The sequence below is a fragment of the Beta vulgaris genome, chromosome 8, assembly GCF_026745355.1.
Source record: "Beta vulgaris subsp. vulgaris cultivar EL10 chromosome 8, EL10.2, whole genome shotgun sequence".
In the NCBI taxonomy this organism is placed as follows: Eukaryota; Viridiplantae; Streptophyta; class Magnoliopsida; order Caryophyllales; family Amaranthaceae; genus Beta; species Beta vulgaris.
In genome coordinates, this window is record NC_079209.1 from 5,036,520 (window position 1) to 5,058,150 (window position 21,631).

At 33.9% G+C, this 21,631-nt stretch overlaps 1 protein-coding gene across 1 annotated transcript; it reads right to left on the reverse strand.

Annotated features, from left to right (window-relative positions):
• Positions 1-6,362: 6,362 nt before the first annotated feature.
• On the reverse strand, positions 6,363-13,915 carry LOC104900765 (uncharacterized). The gene is made up of 8 exons (XM_010688270.3): positions 13,384-13,915; positions 9,717-9,896; positions 9,531-9,626; positions 9,292-9,412; positions 7,866-9,192; positions 7,417-7,747; positions 7,020-7,172; positions 6,363-6,895 (listed from the first exon to the last, which is right to left on the reverse strand). The coding sequence occupies exons 1-8, from the start codon at positions 13,384-13,386 to the stop codon at positions 6,692-6,694; spliced, it is 2,415 nt and encodes an 804-aa protein (XP_010686572.1). The 5' UTR covers positions 13,387-13,915; the 3' UTR covers positions 6,363-6,691.
• Positions 13,916-21,631: the final 7,716 nt, after the last annotated feature.

A 21,631-nucleotide genomic window follows, 5' to 3' on the forward strand; every position in this document is an offset into this window, starting at 1 on the left:
TCGCTTTACTCCTAACTTGTCAAGGTTTTTCCTTATTAAAAAAAAAATTTACAAAACAACGTGCAACTTTTAAAACACATTACTTCATGTCTTCATCCACTACCATAAATAGTTTAAATCTTCTAATTATGTCCACTAAAAATGAACAATCTTCTATTGGGGAAGATTTTCTCAAGTCGTCCCAAGAGTAGCTAGTGTATACTGTACATTTGACATTTTATGTTAGACTTATCCCCACTCTATGCTAAAAACGTTAATGAGTAGAAATAAACTAAGTTTGCGTAACTATTTAGTAGAGATTTAGAAGTTCCATATGTGGACCGACATTATACCTACACAATGAACCAAAGACCAATATTAATATTCTTAATTTTACTGACCAAACTTCAATTGCATTATTATCGATCTATCGTTCTACTTTTGATATAAAATTCGTCGGGATTGGATTGCGTGAATACTACTACTTATCTAGGGTCAAATTGAGGAAAATATATTACTATTATATTATACACATATGTAACTTTCGTTACATCATGTAAGACTAAATTTGTGTGATGACCTTGCAAAGATAAGTTTGTATTGTATACATTATTGCACATGACCTCATCCATGACCACGCTTATTATAAATCATTAAATGACTTAATGTACTTAAAGTTGTTATCCTTCTATCTAATAATAATATATACTTATATAATTTCATATTAATGAATAGAAATGATTTAGAGGTTTGTATAAGTTAAAAGAAAATTTGTCACAATATAGCTTTTTATACCACTTTTGCGAGAAATCAGACAAACATTATTCTATTGTTCTTATAACAACATAATACTTTAAAATTTTACTGTTTTACGAGAAACAAACTTACCATATTTTTTAGCATTAATTTACCGATTCTCAATATTGACTTCCTCCACATGTGCTCTACACATGTATTGTATTCTGACACTTTTTAAGGAGAAATTGGGAGGGTGGGAAAACAAAAAAAAAATTGACGTAGACACAACATCAATAGAAAATATGGTAAATAAAACCCAAATTTCGGTGGATCAACGTCCGAAATTGTGTCAACGCTTGCAAATAGGATAAAGGTTGTATCTCGCAAAAAAAAAAAAAAAAGAATTAAGGTCTTTAGTTGCTAGAAAGAGTATAATGAAATTTTTTTTCATAACAAACCTTCTATATTCACCATCTGCGAGAACTTACCTTTTATTAGTTTTTTGGCAACTTGATAAGTCGGTTTTTGTTGCATATAGGTAGGTATTAAGTCTCATTTTCATGAAGATTTTAGTGCATCTTAGATCTAATTGCATGATTTGGGCATTCTATTGAAGCATTGTGTTATTTCGAGATACTTTCGACAATTTTTGGTAAATTTTAGGTTCTTGAGGCCTATTGTGACCAAGAGAAGCTAATATGGTTCGTAGATGGTCTACTTGGCGGTTTTCGGATGCGAGAAGATGAGTTTGAGTGCTTTGGGGTTGAACGAATGATGATACTAAATAATACTTTCTTTGCGGGACCAAGCAGGATCTCGCTTGCCTACGCACCAAGGCGCACGCGCAAGCAGAATCTCGCTTGCCCACGCACCAAGGCGCACATCCAAGCGAGATTCCGCTTGCCCGTGCACTATTGTAAACCAAAACACCAAAAACCTTATGTCCCGTGTGCACGCCCAAGCAGGATTCTGCTTGCCCGTGCACCATGTTGCAAGCCCGTGCAAGATCCTGCTTGCCCGTGCGCACTGTTACTCGTCAGAATTTTTGACTTTTAATTATTTCCTTTTCCTTTTCTACAAGGGAGGCTTGACTATACTTGTTAGCCAAAAATCTCCCTAGTCAGGTTATTTGAGCCTAATGGACCAACATCTTTTTAGTCTTTCTTTTCATGTGTGATGCTCTTCTTGGTTATTATTCTCTAGAACTTGCATTGATCCTCGAGACCACATTGACTTGTTTATGCATTGAATATGATTGAGGTAATTGTTGTTTCTGAGCTACATAACCAAATGCCACCTGCGTACATTGTTTAGTCCTTTTTGTCACCCCTTTGAGCCTAGCATGTTTCCTTTGATTAACTACATCTTTAGCCCTTTACCTTGTCCTACCTAGGGGATTGTGAAGCTACGTTGATGAAGTTAAGTGTGACATTGGAGATATTTTGTGGTGTTTGATTGTATTGAGTTCACCTCCTCATAGTTAAAGAGAAAACAAAAGAAAAAAAAATTGTGATTTATGTCATTAGCGCGTAATAAAAGAAAATTGGAGTTTATACTTGAGGAGTTATAAATTAGCTAATGAGAAAAGAAATCAAGTGAAATTAAAATGTGTGCGTTTGGAGTTTAGTAATTGTTGTCAAAGGTATTTGAAAAAAAGAGCTTCACTTTCCCCTTTGAGCACCACTTTTCTAGAACTTTCCACACCCATGCAATACCTTAAGCCTTCCTTACAACCCATATAACCCCTCATGATTTTTTTTCATATAATGTAGTCCCGTAGAGGTGGAGAGTGAGAAGATGTGCAAGCTTATGGTAGGATATAGTGAATGGAATGGAGCCTTGAACTACTATTTGACCCTTTCATGAGTGTCGTGTGCACGACTAGAGTGAGGGTTATCATGTATGATCAAGGCAAGTTTGGGGGTGCTATAGTAGTAATATTGGTTGTCAAGTCACAAATATGCCTGTAAATAGGACTTGGATTGAATAGTTTTGTGTTTATTCCCTTCATGGTTCCATTTTCACATTGAAGATTGATTTGAAAACCTTGTTGTGTGTGTGTGCTTGAAGAGTTTTTGTCTTACTTTTCCCTATGTCTCATGTTGGAATGCTTGAGGACAAGCATTAGTTTAGCTTAAGGGAGTTTGATAAGTCGGTTTTTGTTGCATATAGGTAGGTATTAAGTCTCATTTTCATGAAGATTTTAGTGCATTTTAGATCTAATTGCATGATTTGGCATTCTTTTGAACCACTGTGTTATTTCGAGCTACTTTCGGCTCTTTTATATAATTTTCAGGTTCTTGAGGCCTATTGTGACTAAGAGAAGCTAATATGGTTCATAGATGGTCTACTTGGCGGTTTCCGGATGCGAGAAGATGAGTTTGAGTGCTTTGGGGTTGAAGGAACGATGATACTAAAGAATACTTTCTTTGCGGGACCAAGCAGGATCTCGCTTGCCTACGCACCAAGGCGCACGCCCAAGCAGAATCTCGCTTTCCCGCGCACCAAGGCGCACGCCCAAGCGAGATTCCGCTTGCCCGTGCACTATTGTAAACCAAAACACCAGAAACCTTATGTCCCGTGTGTACGCCCAAGCAGGATTCTGCTTGCCCGTGCACCATGTTGCAAGCTCATGCAAGATCCTGCTTGCCCGTGCACACTGCTACTCGTTAGAATTTTGCGACTTTTAATTATTTCCTTTTCTAGTTTATGTGGGCGATATCAGGTTTCATTAAACATATTTTTTTGAGTACTTTTTCATTATTAGAAAATAGAGTATTACCTTTTAGAGAGCTTTTGAGAGGAAACTCCATTATTGAATCTTGAATTCTACAAGTTTGATCCGTTCAAGTAAAAAGTAAGTTTTCTAATCTCTTCTTATCCCTTATTATTATATTATTATTATTATGTCTTACAATTTATTTATTAATTGTTTGTTATTTCAATTATGAGTGAGTAGTTTTCTAATCTAGGGTTTAGTTGAACCCTAGCAATGATTAATGCATGAATCCCTCCCATAATCCCAATTTGATGTGATTAATTGTTCTTGCTTGATCGAATTGTGCTTATTTTCATTATCATACTAGGGATAGGTGATTTTGAATTGATTTCTTATGTCTTGTTTTCAATGGGAATTGAGTCTAGATGGATTTGTTGATTCAATCAAGAGTATGAATATCTCTATGGGAATAAGTAGATAGGATTACTATGAATTTATTTGTGATGCCATGGTTAATGTCTCTTTCTTGCATGATTTCATGGGAATAGGTTTGATTGCTTATTTAGAGTAGCCATTGGTACTTAGGAGAGATCTTTGGTAGTTATAGAATGCATTACTCCTTTTGAATCATTGATTATGTTTGGTAGGCGTGTCGCGCACCTATCAAAAATTATTACCTAACCAACTACCCAACTATGTAGCAGAGCAAGTCAGGGTCGAATCCACAGGGACAAACAGTATCAAACACTAGATATCTTGACTCAATCTAACTAAACGAGTGACAAACAATGATGAAAGGGGTGTTGAACTAATACTAACGCTAAACTATGACAATCACTAGAAACGCACAAGGTATAATCAGTTAATTAAAACATCTAGAATTAAGCATCACCACTAGCAATGGCCAATACATGAATAATTTCCATCCCAAATAAACATAATCAACGGTTCAAGAGGAGTGATGCACCCTATAACTACCAAAGACCTCTCCCGAGTACCAATGGCTACTCTAAACAAGCAATAATCAAACATATTCCCATAGAATCATGCAAGAAAGAGGCATTAAGCAAAGCATCACAATTAAATTCCTAGCAATTCCATCTAACTATTCCCATAGAAGACATTCATGCCATTGATTGGATCAACAAAACCATCTAGATTCAATTCCCATTGAAAATAAGATATACGGAGTCAAATCAAAATCACCTATCCCTAGTATGATAATGAGCATAAGAACAATCCAATCAAACAAGAACAATTGATCACATAAACATGGGATTAATGGAGGAATTCATGTATTAAATCATTGCTAGGGTTTAACTTAACCCTAGATTAATAGACTACTCACACATAATTGAAATAGCAAAACAAATAATAAATAAATTGAAAGACATAATAATAATAAAGGAAAAGAAGAGATTAGAAAAATTTATTCTTTACTTGAAGGAATCAAACTTGTAGAATTCAAGGTTCAATAATGGAGTCTTCTCTCCAAAAGTTCTCCAAAAAGTAATACTCTATTCTCTAATCATGAAAAAGTCCTCCAAAAGTATGTTTTTAAAACCTAATATATCGTTTACATAAACTAAGAAAAAATAATTAAAAGTCGCGGATTAAACCGAGCAGCAGCACGCACGGTCGAGCCAAATGTTGCACGGGCGTGCAGCACCCTGCACGGGCAAGCAGAACGTTGCTTGGGCGTGCGTGCAAAACAGAAGGTTTTGATCGATTTTGTTACGCTTCTGCACGGGCAAGCGAGATCTCGCTTGGTCCCGCAAAGAGGATAATCTCTGAAATCATCATTCCTTTGACTCCAAAAGCACTCAAACTCATCTTCTCGCGTCCGGAAACCACCATCTAAACCATGTACGAACCATATGAGCTCCTCTTAGTCACAATCGGCCTCAATAACCTGAAAATCACATGAAAAACCCGAAAGTACCTCGAAATAACACAATGGTTTAGAAGAGTGTCCAAATCATGCAATTAGACCTAATATGCACTAAAATCTTCATGAAAATGAGACTTAATACCTACCTATATGCAACTAAAAACTGACTTATCAATGTTTATTGGGATGATAATTATTTATGTATTATTCGTGCTAGTGGGGATATTTAATTCTAGATGTCTTTATTGATTGATTATACCTTGTGTGTTCTTGGTAATTGTCATAATTTAGCGTTATTATTAGTTTAACACCTTTTTCATCATTGCTTGTCACTTGTTTAGTTAAATTGAGTCAGGATTTCTAGTGTTTGATACCGTTTGTCCCTGTGGATTTGACCTTGACTTATCCTGCTTCATAGTTAGGATGACTAGTTAGGAATTTATTTTGCGCGACACGCCTATCGCAACTTAACACCATATTGTTTTACGAGAAACAAAATTACCCTAATTTCTAGTGTTGACTCATTGAAATACCCCATGATATGTGCTTTATACGTGCGTCGTGTTTTTATACTCTTTTAAGGTGAAACTGGAGGGGAAAGAGTAAGGAAAAAATCCGACGTATATGCGACATCGATAGAAAAAGTAGTATATAAAATTTCAGAAAGCGCATGGCTGGTGGGAAACCGGTGGGTTAACAACTTAAAAAAAATAAGGTAAGGTTGTATTTCGGACAAAAAATAAATGCTAAATACAACCTTGGTATTTTTTTTGCGAAATTAGAAACGCAATTAAGACCTTAAAATTAATTAATCTTACCTTAGAATATGGTAAGAAATCGGTGGGTCAACAGCTTAAAATTAAGACAGGTGGGTAAGAAATCAGTGGGTCAACACCGTTTGATTTTTGCCCCTTGTAAAATAGGCTACCAAATTTCCTCCACCTATACAAGGATATTAAATAATCTTACCTTAAAAAAAAAAAAATTTGAAATGAGGCCATAGAATTCACTCAAGAGATTCATCACAGAGTTACATGCCAAACCAAAAATGTTGTTTTTTTAGAATATTATTACGTGAAAGTCTCATAAACCAATGAACAAATGGTGTTGCACAAACATATATGCACAGACTGTATGTTACATAAGACAGCATAACATAGCCAGACATTAGCTATGTTGCAGAAAATCTCCCTCAAGTTTCACCGATAATGTACACTCTGGGTGGAATTTAACATCTACGAATTCGCCGTTCATGGAAACCGGAGCATCAGAATGAATAAAATAAACATCGATTCGAGTTAAACATCTAATGTAGTATGTACTATAGACAAGATTCGATCTTATGTTTGCGAAAATTGGAGTTATTAATCTTGCATTGGATCAGTCTCGATTTCTTGAGCTAGTTGTTTTGTTAGACTATCTGCTCGTTCATCTTGACCTCCTGCAAAAGAATAGACTTTGAACGCGAACTGAAACGCCTTCCACAGCATTTTGGCACATACTTTTTTCTGCCCTCCTGATTTAGACCAAGTTTGATCATTTGTTGCTGCCTTAGCTTCTCTTCTTTCCTATAATTAAAGGGAAAAAACGAGATAATGGCTTGTATTAATTTTGTTACACTCAAACGAAAGAAGAAAGTTTTAGTAGAATATAAGTAAAAGATTTGAGTGATTTGGCTACACTAATTACTACCTTTAGTGCTAATTCCATGCAGCTTGATGAGACATCCACAATTGCTTCTTTAATCTTGACAAGAATTTGGAAGTCAAAGTGAATGTTGTGGCTTTGAAATTTCTTTGTTTCTTCATCTTTGGTTCGTTCCAAACCTTCCAATTCTCCTTTGATCTGTGCAAATTTGAGTATGGTTATGTTAAGTGATGCTAATGTTCGCGACTTGCTACTCAATTTATACTCTCTCCGTCCCTCATTCTTTGTTTGATATCCTTTTCTGGAGCAATCAATATATTTCCTATGTCTTGAATTAGTTGCAACATTTGCTTTTTCATGGTCGATGTGCATCAGATTGCGAAAAGTTAAATAGAGCTAACAAGTAGTAGGAGTATAATCTAACTTTCAAATGTTTATTTACCTTGTTGAAGTATTTTTCGACTCTGTCAAGAAGTTGGATCACAGGAGACTCAGTTTTCCAGTTTTGTAATTCAGATAATATTCCATCAAGCTTTTTAAACAATGCTGCTGCCATCCTCAAGGCTTCTAACTTTTTAACAGGGAAACCTTCGAACCTTGCAAAAACCTGGCTCTCATCTGTTAGGACTTCTAGCTTGGATTCTACTTGTTGGTAGAACTTAATTAGTTCATTCATGTCCTTTGTTTGGAATGAGCTCAAAATACCTTGCATCTCCTTAATCGATTTTCCGTACTTCTGTACATCTTCTTCAATTTGCAGGAAGTATGATGACCTGAAATTTATTCAATATGAAGAATATTAAGATTTAAGATGATGTTTATCTTCACATTATTTCCCAATTTTAGTGTAGAATGTAAATAGTAGTCATGTTTAATTTGCAGCATATAAACCTTTTGGTCATCTCTGCAAGTGCATCAGCCATGCTTTGTCCTCCACCAGCACTAGCATTACTTCCACCTGCTTTTTTTCCCTGAGATGATTTCCCTGTCAAAGATGAACCTTCTACTTTTCCCTTGAGCGTGCGGTATAAGCTCCCCATGTGAGATGACCTTTTAAGTTTTGTAGTGTTTTTTGCACGTAGTGATCTTCCACCTGGAGGAGGAGGTGGTCCACCTCCTTTGCCAGGCATTGGTGGTGGTGGTGCTGGTGCACCACCTTTTGAGCCAAATGGTGGTGGTGGAGGAGGTGGTGCAGCTCCCCCTGGAGGTGGTGGAGGAGGCGGGGGCCTTCCACCAGGGGGTGGAGGTGGTGGAGGAGGTCCTGCTCCCAGGGGTGGAGGTGGTGGAGGGGGTCTTGTGCTAGTACTTGATGGTGGTGGTGGAGGTGTTGGGATTGCGCTAGGAGGAGTTGGTGGAGGTGGAGGGGGTGGAGCACTAGGAACTAATGGTTGAGGCGGGGGTGGAGCATTAGGAACTAATGGCGGAGGTGGTGGAGGTGGTGGTGGTGGAGGCAGTGGAGTACTTGGAACCGATGATGGGGGTCTCAAATTCATTGATGGGGGAGGGGGTGGTGGTGGGGGTGGGGGAGGTGCTGATAGATTATTAACTGGCAAAGCGGATGCAGTTAATTGTGGTGGTGGTGGGGGTTGTGGTGGAGGTGTATGTAGTTGCTTAATTGGTGGGAATGATGACATAAGAGTTGGTGATGGTGGTTGAGAACTTGCTTCTTGTGTTTTAATTTGAGCTTGTGGAAGTGGTGTTATTGATTGTCTTAACTTGTTTTCAGGATTAGACTCAACTATATATTTTGATGATTGTGGTTGAGCTTCCTCTTTATCACTTTCTAGTTCTATGATCATAGGTGTTGGCCCTTCCTCTGTATTCTCCTCAATCTTTATCTCATCCTTACCCTCTTCCATTGGGATGAGACTTGGTCCCTGGCTGATCATCTTCTGATTCTGCATACTATTTTGAAGGACTGTGTGGAAAGAGACGCGCTTCCAATCCATTGCGCTCAATTTTTCCACAGCTTGAACCCTAAGGTCCCAAAGACGCGGAGGAGAGTAGCCTGGGGACTCAGGTAGGACTGAAGTTGGTGTTTGAGGTGAAAGACAACCTGAGTATCTCCACTCTGGGCTTTGATCATTTGATCGCCTATCAATGGAAATGGACTGTGTGTTTGAGCTCATTTCTCTGTTTGGTTCATCCTCTTCCATTGAATCAAACCTCTCTTTTACTGCCCTGTTAACGCAATCCAACATTGCCACCACTATCTTAGCTGCAAGAGAATCAACATGTTTCCTATCTTAGCTAAAACATGCATCCTCAAAGTAGCAAAAAATTTTAGTGAAAAAAGATTCTAGAAGTCCAAACATACCAAGTTCATCCATTGGGATGTTTTCAACATTGCCATACTTGAATTTATCCCTCACCTTGGGATCCTCTATCCATGTCGAGTCTCCAACACATTTTAGGACTTCATAAAAGCATTTCAATCCCTAATTAATTACAATGACATTCCTGTTTTAATTAGCTAAAGGTCAAGGAATTAAAATAAAAAAAGATCAAAAAACAGAAGAAGGAAACTTAAAGAGTTTACAGGGAGAATCTACAAACCTCATGTGTGTTCCTCTCCTTCAGTTTTGCTGTTGGAACACAATCTACAAATTCAGGGTACATTCGATGAAGGTCGTCTCCTGTCGATAGCAGTAGCTGCATTCATAAAGCAAAACAATGATAAAATTTTACAACTAATGTCAAATACTAAGTACAGTTCTTAGAATTATTCTAAATTTGGGTTACCTCATGTATTGGAACAGAACCTTGTATAGGGGGAACATCAAAGATGTCCCTAAAAATCATGATTTTCTTCCTTAACTCCATGAACAACAGAAAGTTGTTACGAGGACTTGCTCCGCCTGACTTGTTACTCGAGCTATCCATCTCCTTTTGATGTTTAGCATGCGTATCAGAAAACTTAGCCTGCAATACAACAATATTCACCTTAGTTGATCAGCCATTTCGATACAATTGATCAAAGATGCGTCTTGGAGACCCTGTATAGTCCAATAATGTTGCACGTTTCAAAAAAGTGCGCAAGTAGATTTCACTTATTTGATGCTTTTATGATGTTTTTGCTGATGATAAATGGCAGAAAGTTTTTTGCACCTTAAATTTAATAAAACTCATGACAGCTTTTCAGGGGGTTTAGATTGATTACCATGAAATGATACCAATGAAGAATGTGGAATCCAATACGAGATTATTGACACAACTAAGCTCATAATATACATTCTCATAAAAAAGTAGCTAATCTCATACACATTTGGTTGATAATTGTGGAAATTGTTAGATTGACAAACTTGTTATTATGCACCAAATTTTAAAACAACTGCAATTGAAGAATGTACACATATTTGTCTGATAAAAAAACAGCCTCTAAAATACCTGCAATTTCTCCGCCTTTCGACGGAATAATGCAGGAAGGCAGGAGGTGGCACCAGCCATTATAGGTCAGATGACTCTGTTCTTTATATGGTGGACTTCATCAAAGTAATTTTCATGTTATACCTTCTGGTAGTTCCTTTTTTTTTATCTTTTTTTGAAGATGGTAAGTTGATAACAAATGATTATTCAAAGTTCAGAAAATGATTAATTATTGGAAATTGGCATACAGGCTATTTTTCCAAGGGTTTTGCAGGGAGAAAAAAGGAAAGAAATTCATAATTTTTTTAAAAAAAATAATTAGAAAAGGAGAAAAAATGAGGAGAGGTGGGGGTGGCTCTTCATAAAAGACAGTAAGAACATTGTCTGGAAATTTGTTAGTTTGATTTGTTAGAAAATTTCTGTTTAGATCAAGAAGATGTGTAGATGAGGCTTCGATTTTTGCCATTGTAATGTCTATATGAAATCTGTAACACCCTAGATTGCAGGAAACTAATTACCTCTTAAATAAGTTGGTATCCAGCGCAGGAGACAAACTAACACTAATTTTAGAAAGTAATCTTTCTTGTATAAGACGAGTATTTTTTTTAGGTAAGATGAATATCCTTTGTATAAGGGGGAAATTTGGAGATTGCACTTTGTAAGGGGTTAGAAATAAACCTTTTATCACAAGGTGGAAAGAAGGTCGGCCTTCAACTGATTAAACCAACTATTCTTCCTTATATAAAAAGAGTGTGATAAAATAGCCGTTACTTTGTTAGAGTATATGGAATATTATGACCTTTATTATTATCAAGGTGAACTCTATTGAGAAATAGGGTGAGATTTAATGTCATATAATGTGTTATCTTTATAAACTTGTTTGTGTTCTTGTTTGCATATATTTTAATATTTTTTTTTTAAATAAGAAAAGCATCTTACATTACTCCATCGTATTTTTTTTTAATGACAAGCGTACATAATATGATAAAAGTGAGGTTGCCTTATTATATGATCTAAGGGTGGCCTTTAACTAGCAACGAAATCAAATCGAATAAGCAATATATTAGTGGTGGTATTCAGATTTGATTATTTTACTGATGGCAAATGGTTGATTTTAAATGAACGATCAAAAAAATATTTAAAAATTTAAATTCAAGTACAATTGACAATGTAGTTTCGCTCTCGTATTATTAATATCAAGGAGATTATAAGCTGTTTTTATTTAAGAAATAGGATGAGATTTTTTGTCCATAACATGATAGTCTCATACTAGGAATAATTTTAGGTGTCTTAAAATAAATATTTGTTCGTCTCAACTCCATAAAAATATGTTAGGTTGAACAAACATAAATCCACTTTAGGAAAAACAAGAAAGTACACTCCTTTCACAAGTTGAAATCAACAAAAATATATTCACTGAAAATAAGTTAATTAAGTCTAGTAAAGATAATTTTAGTTGGTTTAGATTAAGAAAAAAAGAAGTTTAGCAAAAAATAATAATTCAAAGTCCTATAAAACAAACGGTTGAACATGAAAATCAGAAAACAAGTTAATGTAAGAGTGTAAGACTATAAAGCGCGGACGACATGATATCACGTATGGAATGATGCAGTGCATTCATGCTACTTCCTCCGTTTCAAAATAGATGGTACATTGTTGACTAAAACGCTTGTCGAGGCATTACTTTGACTACTAATATCTTTAATTATGTATTAGAGTAAAGTATAAAATTTTGATTTTCTGAAAATATACATTAAGACAAATCCAACAACATATTACATTATAACATTTGATTTTACCTAATAGTAAATGATACATGGTCAAACCTCATTCATGAATAGTGAAAAAGTCAACAATGTAGCATCTATTTTGAAACGGTATGAAAAGGTCATAGTCAAAGAGATTAAAGCTTATGATTTATTCTAGTGCATAGAGCTTAAGCTTTTTGGGCGGTGTGCATGTAGCTTTTGAAGTGGTAAGAAATAAGAACAAGCCAGCCATGGCCGTGCGTGCCACTAGTCTACTACATTATTAGAGTAATCGTGACTTGAAACCTATAAAATGATGTAAGAACAAGCTTATTTTTAGAAAATAATTCATTGAATTATCGCACCTAGTTTCTTCCGAACCCTAACTAGTTTACTGAATTTACAAAAAAAAAGATCCAAAATGAAAAATGGAGAGCTTATGTATAGTCGATCTAATTTAACTAATAACACTCGCATATATTTACATTAGTATACTATTAGACTCTACCAAATTCGCCTAAAATAACAAGGTTCGAAAAATAATAAGTTTGACTCAGTAAAAATAAGTTTGGTTTCATGAATAATAAGTAAATTACATATGAGAAAACAATATAGAATTAAATAAAAATTGGTTTTAATTAGTTAAGTAATAAAAATAGTTTCAGTTTTGTTTAAGTAAGTTTCAATCAGTAAGATAAATCAATAATTCCAGTTCAATTAATTAAGTTTCAAATTGTATGATTAATTGCAGTTGAACACAATGCTGGTCAAGTGAACACGACCTTAATTAGTTAGATTGAAGTTTTCATGGTCTTGACGGAAAGGTTTTCTCATTTTTTTTGTTCGATAGTTTTTGACTTTTGGCTTGTACAAGTAAAAAAAGTGGCAATTGATCTAATTAAGCTTGGTTCTCTAAACTCTTTGTTGTGACAGATGCAATAAACGAAACAAATAATTAATTAACATGCAATTGGCACAAGTATTTAACGTGGTTCATTAATAATGTGTTAGCTACGTCCACACAGCAAAATGATTTTATTAGGTTTAGAAGGAAAAGTACACAATATTAAAGCCATATATCAACCCTCTCTTGTTCTATGTCTTAGATTTCTTGAGAATATTAACATGCTCAGAAGATAGCTGGTTTGATTTTTTGTTAAAAGTCCTAAAAATTAAAGATTATCAAACCAAGTTTTTTTTTTTTTATTTCTACAATACTGACATAATAAAATTTCATGAATTATGAAAGCAAAACATGTAATCTATGAAAAAATATGAGAGTTAAGAGAGATTACCATGAAGAGATGCTGATGAAGAATGTGGAATCTACTGCAAGATTAACACAACTAAGCTCATATACATTTTTTCTAGGTTAATTTGTATAATTAGCAAGTTGCTGATCACAATATGCTCCAAATATCTCAACAAAAATTGTATGTAGGATAAAAGTAGAGCTTCCAAAATGCCTGAAATTTAGCCGCCTTTCAACGAAATAATGTAGGAAGGCAGAAGGTGGGTGGTTTCAGCCATACAATGTCATAAGACTTTCTTTTTTATAAGGTCGTCTTCATTATAGTAAATATTTTGTATATGTTGACAATGATATAATCTTGATCAATGAGAAAATCAATTTATTGACGCGTTCTAGTACACCAGTTGGTAGATTTTATATTCCTAAAGATGATAAGAAATGAATATTCAAAGTTCGAAAAATGGTTAATTATTAGAAATTGGCGTGCAGGCCATTTCTATTCAAAGGAAGGGAGGTCAAGTGAATGTGGCTATTTACAAAAGAGAGAGCCTAAAGGTAGGTTTATCTTTATGGAGGGGACAAGATGGTTTGAAAATTATCTGGAGATTTGCTAGCTTAGTTTGTGATCTTATTTTCTGTTTATACAGGAAGTTGTTGTGCATGTACATGTTATGTTTTATGCACATATTATGTTTTGATTATGAAAATTAATATAATATGTTATAGCATGAAAGTATGTAACAGTTGCAACAGATGCATGAAGAAAGAAATTGATAAACGAAGACTTTGAAGAAAAGAAGAATCAAGAATGAAGTTTGAGTTTATAATTTCTTAGAATAGTAACTTTAGAGTAAAATGTAATATGTTTAGTAATATGCAATGTGCTTAATATAGAAATATAAAGTTAATATAATTATTATCTTCTTTGAGTTAAGAAAGTAAATAATTATATTAAAATTATATTTCTATATAAAAAGGAAATAAGTTTTCAAAATCAGAAATCAAAAGGGATTAGGAAAACGAGTTTTTAAAGAAAAAGATTTTCTAAAAAATTGCGTACATAAAAGATTTTAATAAAAACAAGTTTTATGAAAGATTTTGATAAAAACGTGTATTGAAAAGATTTTGATAAAAACGAGTTTTGATAAAAGATTTTATAAACCGTGTTTTTATATAAAACGATTTTTTGAAAAAGATTTTGATAAAAAATCGTTTTGAATAAAAACCGTGTTTTTAATAAAATGATTTTTATAAAACAGAGTTTTATTAAAACATGTTTTCTGATTTTCTAAAAAGGATTTGGAAAAATAATTTTTAGATATAAAAAGACTTTGAGTTGAAAAGAAAATCTAGATGGAAAACTTATCTTTTTTGTTTAAAAGATAAAGATAGAAAAAGATAAAGTTTATCCCTTAAATCAAGGATTAAAAGATAAAGATATTTTTAAGTGATTTTCGTCCTAACAAGTCTATAAAAGGGAATCAGAATTCACTTTTAAATCTCACGTTTTCAGAGAGAAAAATCGAGTCTAATTAAAAAGCTGAAAACTATTTCCTTGGCACTGAGCATAGCACTGAGCGAGTCAGATTTAAGTTACTATTTCACAATTGTAATTGTCCCTATTTGCTTGACTAAGAAGCACATCTTTGAGGATCGTTCTTTCTGTAACTTTTACATTATAGAGAGTGTCAACACTTAGAGTTAAGTGTTGGGGTCACTCTAGGGTTAGTAGTGAGGGGAATCGTATTGTATCAAGAGTTTGATATTTTAGGATTCAAAGAAATAAAAGAGTTTTTGTTTCTTGTGGACGTAGATCTCAGAGGTGAGATTGAACCACGTTATATCTTGTGTCAAATCTATATCTTTAAGTTTATTATTCGCAAAAACGTAAATTAGCGATTTTCGAGTGTTTGCTCAGAGCCTGGCACTGAGCCATAAAAGGATTTTTGCGAAAAACGATTAGATTTCATCACTCAATTCAACCCCCCCCCTTCTTGAGTGTTCCCTTGAGTTCCAACAAGTGGTATCAGAGCAGGCTATTCTCGTAAGACTCACATCTAGAGAATAGAAACCATGAACACACAAGATGACTTTCGTGACAAGTATTCCAGTGTCCAATTTTCAACGGGAAAGATTATGGATGGTGGAAGAATAGGATGAGGATCTACATTCAAGGTTCTGACTTTCAATGCTGGAGAATCATAAAGACTGGACCTCTTCCTATTCAAAACAAAGATGATGAAGGAAACCTGATCGACAAGGAGGAAGATGAGTACAATTCGTTGACTATGGAAAGGCCGAAAAGAATTTCAAAGCTATGAGTATTCTCCAATCTGGAATTGGACCTGATGAATATTCAAGAATCTCGGCGTGCACCACTGCTAAGGAAATTTGGGACACATTGGAATTGGCCCTGAAGGTACAAACGAGGTAAAACAGTCTAGGATAGATTTACTAGTCCATGAATATGAATTGTTCACAATGAATAAGGACGAATCCATTAAAGATATGTTTACCAGATTCACACTAATAACTAATGAACTAAGATCCTTAGGAAAAATCTATTCTTCTGAAGATTTAGTTAGAAAAGTGTTAAGAAGTTTGACTAATAAATGGCTTCCCAAAATCACTGCTATTCAAGAGGCTAAAGATCTAACAAAACTCTCACTAGAACAACTAATTGGTTCTTTAATGACCCATGAACTTGTTTTAGATCCTAAATCAAATGAACCAAAGAATAAAGGGTTGGCCTTAAAAACTGAAGTAGAAACGGATGATAGTGAAGTGATGAAGAAGTAGCGTCTCTAACTAGAAAGTTTCAAAATTTCTTAAAAGAGAATAGGAGCAACAACTTCAGTAGAAGTGGAAACTTCAAAGGTAAAGGCACTACTTCTAACCCTAAGAAAAGTGCTACTAACTCTGGTTGTTTCAAGTGTGGTGAGTTCGATCACAGGATTAAAGAATGTTTTGTGGATTGAAGAAAAGCCTAAGGAAAAACGAGAGCAGTCGAAGAAAGAGTACAAGAAAGCTATGATTGCGGCAGTCTGGGGAGACTCGGATTCTGACGAGGATCAGTGCCAGGCTCAGAGCCACGAAGCAAAATTATGTCTGAATGCTGTACAGACAACTCTGAAGACGGCACTGAGCACTGACGACTCACATCTATGCTTGATGGCTAAAAGTTCGAACCCTCTTGAAGAGGAAGAAGACAGTGAGGTAAGTCTAACTTCTTTAAAACCTTCAATTCATCTTCTTTCCAAAAGTAAGCTTGTCATATTGCTTGAAAACGTAATTGATGATTGTCAAAACATGAATGATAATTTTGATAACATGAAAAGGGAAATAAAAATTTGACAGGCTAAAAATTGGATTAGAAACGAATATAAGGAATTACTTAAGAAAAAAAACTCTGATGAAAAGGATTGACGAGAAAGACTTAGAGATAAACACACTAAAACAAGAAAAGACTCTAGTTGATAATCTCGTAAATAACTCAGTGCCAGTCACTGAGTTCCAAGCTGAAAAGTCTAGTCTTGAGGAACAAATTGAAAATTTAAATCACGAGTTGAATGAACTTAAGAACTCAAGACAACAATCTGAAATTGTCCCACTCACGCTACCTAGTGATGATAAAATAAGAGAAGAACTGGATAAGGTTAAAAAGGACTTAGAGATTTCCCGAAAAAGAAGTAGTGATTTAAACACCTCAGTTGAATATTTGGAATCACAACTTTCTATGCTCGAAAGATGCACGAAAAATGGACCAATGGGATGAATGCTCTAAATTACCTAACTTGCACCACAAACAACATGAACAAAACAGGATTAGGATATTCTGACCAGCGACTCAGTGCCAGGCTCAGTGCCAGAACCTTCGAAAGAGACGTTCAAAAGAGAAAATACGTGGGCCTTCCTGAATATCTAATTTGCAATTTTTGTGGTAATAATGGTCATCTAATTGACGACTGCAACAAAAAGAAAAATCGAATTGCAAAGAATGTCAAACATGTTACTCAAATCTGGGTTAGGAAAGACATACTTGATGCTCAGCGTAAGAAAAAGGGACCCAAACAAATCTGGGTTCCTAAAATTAACAAGTGATTCTTTTGCAGGCAAATGTGAGAGGAAGCAGCCTATAGTATCTTGACAAAGGCTGCTCAAGACATATGACTAGTGATAAATCTCAATTCCTCGCACTAGTAGCCTACCATGGAAGGTGTGTTATATTTGGCACTAATAAAAAAGGATAAATTGGTATTTGAAATGGCAAATCTTTAACACACTCCATAGAGAATGTGATGGTGGTAAGTGGTTTGAAAAGTAATTATGTGATCAAAGTAATTATGTTGAATGTCATGCATGAACCTTTTACAAGATAACTCGTGGTTTTGGGATTAATTTTCTGGAAATTAGTTGAATATTATGCCTATTGTCCTCCTTTGAATATGTTAATTAGAGTGTTATTGATGCATGTCTTGGTGAAGCTTTGTGAGTAAAGGTCCACTTGATATAAAAGGACTCGTAATGGTCTAATGATGCTGTCCTAATGTCATGATCCTAAGTTGCCGAACTGATAAGCTATATGATCCTAAGTTGCCGAATTTTTGAGCTATAAAATGCAAATTCTTTATCCTATAGCAAGCTTGATCTTTAGCCCAATATTTTGATTTTCTATTCATGAATTTGACATTTGTGCCTCATCATTTTTTTTCATATATCTCACCTTATCTTCATTTCCCTTTTATTATCCTTCTTTTCTTCACACTTTCATCCAAAGTTCAACCAATGCTTTTAATCTTGATTCATGGTATATGGAGCATAAACATATTGATAAGATGGTGAAAGAAGAAGACGCATTAGTTAAGGGGGAACATGAAAAGGTTAGAAGAAACACTAATGTTTGAAAGAATCTTAGAGTTCAATTTCTAGATGGAAAAAATATTATCAAAGGTTTGAAAATTATTATTTTGGATTCCAATATATCCGAAAATTAGTTATATTTGAAAGGAAAGAAATAGATTGTTCAGTGGCACAGTGGCACACACAGTGCCACAGTGAAGAAAGTCTTAGGATGTTTATTTGCGAAAGTTGAAAATATGAAAAAGGGTTTAAGCACTTGTTGATCCAATTGCCATTTCAAATCTTTAAGCTTGCATTACCTATCTCCATCCTACATTCTTAGCTACTAACCATGATCCTTCATGATTATTTCTTGCTTCATAAATTCGGATTGTGAGTTGGATTATATTTTTGCTTAATGACTTCGGATTGTGAGTTGGATTATGACATAGCACCAGCATCCTTAGTATTTATTGCTTGAGCTACTTGAATTATTTTACAGACTAAATCTCACTTTGACTTGCTAAACATGTTGATGCTCTCCTTTTTGATAATGTCAAAAGGGGGAAGATGGGTATAATACTTAGACTATTGAATGAAATTATCTTGGTTACCAAGTTACTTGTGAAAACGTATGTGAAAGATATTATGTTACTTTCCCTAATGTGATTAATGATGCATACTTTGAGGGGGAACAAAAGAATATATGCATACTTTAAGGGGGAACAAATGTTTATTTAACAATATTATATTTATGGTTTATCATCATCAAAAAGGGGGAATTTGTTGTGCATGTACATGTTATGTTTTATGCACATATTATGTTTTGATGATGAAAATTAATATAATATGTTATAGCATGAAAGTATATAACAGTTGCAACAGATGCATGAAGAAAGAAATTGATAAACGAAGACTTTGAAGAAAAGAAGAATCAAGAATGAAGTTCGAGTTTATAATTTCTTAGAATAGTAACTTTAGAGTAAAATGTAATATGTTTAGCAATATGCAATGTGCTTAATATAGAAATATAAAGTTAATATAATTATTATCTTCTTTGAGTTAAGAAAGTAAATAATTATATTAAAATTATATTTCTATATAAAAAGGAAATAAGTTTTCAAAATCAGAAATCAAAAGGGATTAGGAAAACGAGTTTTTAAAGAAAAAGATTTTCTAAAAAATTGCTTGTATAAAAGATTTTAATAAAAACAAGTTTTATAAAAGATTTTGATAAAAACGTGTATTGAAAAGATTTTGATAAAAACAAGTTTTGATAAAAGATTTTATAAACCGTGTTTTTATATAAAACGATTTTTTGAAAAAGATTTTGATAAAAAATCGTTTTGAATAAAAACCGTGTTTTTAATAAAAAGATTTTTATAAAACAGAGTTTTATTAAAACATGTTTTCTGATTTTCTAAAAAGGATTTGGAAAAATAATTTTTAGATATAAAAAGACTTTGAGTTGAAAAAGAAAATCTAGATGGAAAACTTATCTTTGTTTGTTTAAAAGATAAAGATAGAAAAAGATAAAGTTTATCCCTTAAATCAAGGATTAAAAGATAAAGATATTTTTAAGTGATTTTCGCCCTAAACAAGTCTTATAAAAGGGAATCAGAATTCACTTTTAAATCTCACGTTTTCAGAGAGAAAAATCGAGTCTAATTAAAAAGCTGAAAACTATTTCCTTGGCACTGAGCATAGCACTGAGCGAGTCAGATTTAAGTTACTATTTCACAATTGTAATTGTCCTCTATTTGCTTGACTAAGAAGCACATCTTTGAGGATCGTTCTTTTCTGTAACTTTTACATTATAGAGAGTGTCAACACTTAGAGTTAAGTGTTGGGGGTCACTACTAGGGTTAGTAGTGAGGGGAATCGTATTGTATCAAGAGTTTGATATTTTAGGATTCAAAGAAATAAAAGAGTTTTTGTTTCTTGTGGACGTAGATCTCAGAGGTGAGATTGAACCACGTTATATTTTGTGTCAAATCTACTATCTTCAAGTTTATTATTCGCAAAAACGTAAATTAGCGATTTTCGAGTGTTCGGCTCAGAGCCTGGCACTGAGCCATAAAAGGATTTTTGCGAAAAACGATTAGATTTCATCACTCAATTCAAACCCCCCCTTCTTGAGTGTTCCCTTGAGTTCCAACAGAAGTTATGATGAGGCTTTTTTTGTGTCCGTTGTTAGGTGTGAATGCACCCAATGAACTACTTAACTCTTAAGGTAGTTGGTTTTCCAGCTTAGCGGAGAAACTAACATATCTTTGAAAAGTAATTTCTGTTTAGGACTAGTGTTTCTGAATGTGATATATGATGTATCTCACTTTTTCTGTATGCTAAAAGATGACTTAGCTTTTATTATTATTATTGTTTTATGTTACTACATCTATTTCTTTTTAGTTGCTATATTTTTATTTTGGAAAATTTAACTATTACCTTAAATCGATTATTTTCATTTCTTTATAAGTAAAAATATAGTCATGTGTGGTCTTTTTAGATTCGTCTCGATGAGTATATGTGAGTATTTTTGGTGGATGTCATCTAGTTTAGATAGTAAAGTCTTGTAGATAGAGATAGTACTTGGGACCTTACGAATGAATCTTGTCTACATCACTACGCTTAGTCACTCATCTACACCATAAAATATGTACCACTATAGATTTCATTTTCCTTTTTTTTCCAGAAAGAAGGATCTTATATTATTTAATTATATTTAATGTTGATACTTAGGGTTGCGCAAGCAAAGACCAGGGTTCGATCTAAACTTGAAAAATTTCGGTCTGAACGGATGGAACGGAATTTCTATTTCTTAGTAAAAAAAAAAGTTTAAAGGTTAGAAAAAGTTTTAAAGTTAGAAAGTTAGAAAGATGGAAACCTACTCGTTAATGCCTTTAGGATTATTGTTGTTAGAATTATTAAATTTTACTATATCTAATTTATAAATATGTTTAAATCCAAGCAAAAAATATTTTTCATTTTAAAAAATTCAGATTTTAGTCGAACAAGTCCAAATTCCGGTTCACCGGTGTTGATCTGGGACCCGTACACAGCCCCTAGATGCTTGATTATTAGTATTTTGTAGAAAAAGAGTGAATGGCAAAATAGGAGCTAAATCTTCTATTTCAAAAAAAGGAGCTAAATTAAATGGGAGCTGTTCTATATTTCTATTGTAAGGTAACTTGAAAAAGTGCCGCAGTTCTCATATAAAATGTCGATCTCATACTAGAAATGAGCATATTTTATGACTCGTTTTATGTCTTGTATGTTTGTACATATGAAAATAATAATTTTTCATTTTTCTTTCCAATAAAAGGCGTCATACTTGTAGACTTTAGTAATGTTGTTACAGCATGACTATTTTCTTGGTTAACTCTTTTTTTTCTTTTTATGAACTGTTATCTTCTTCATAGGTTAAAAAAGAATTAATAATGGAAACCAGATAC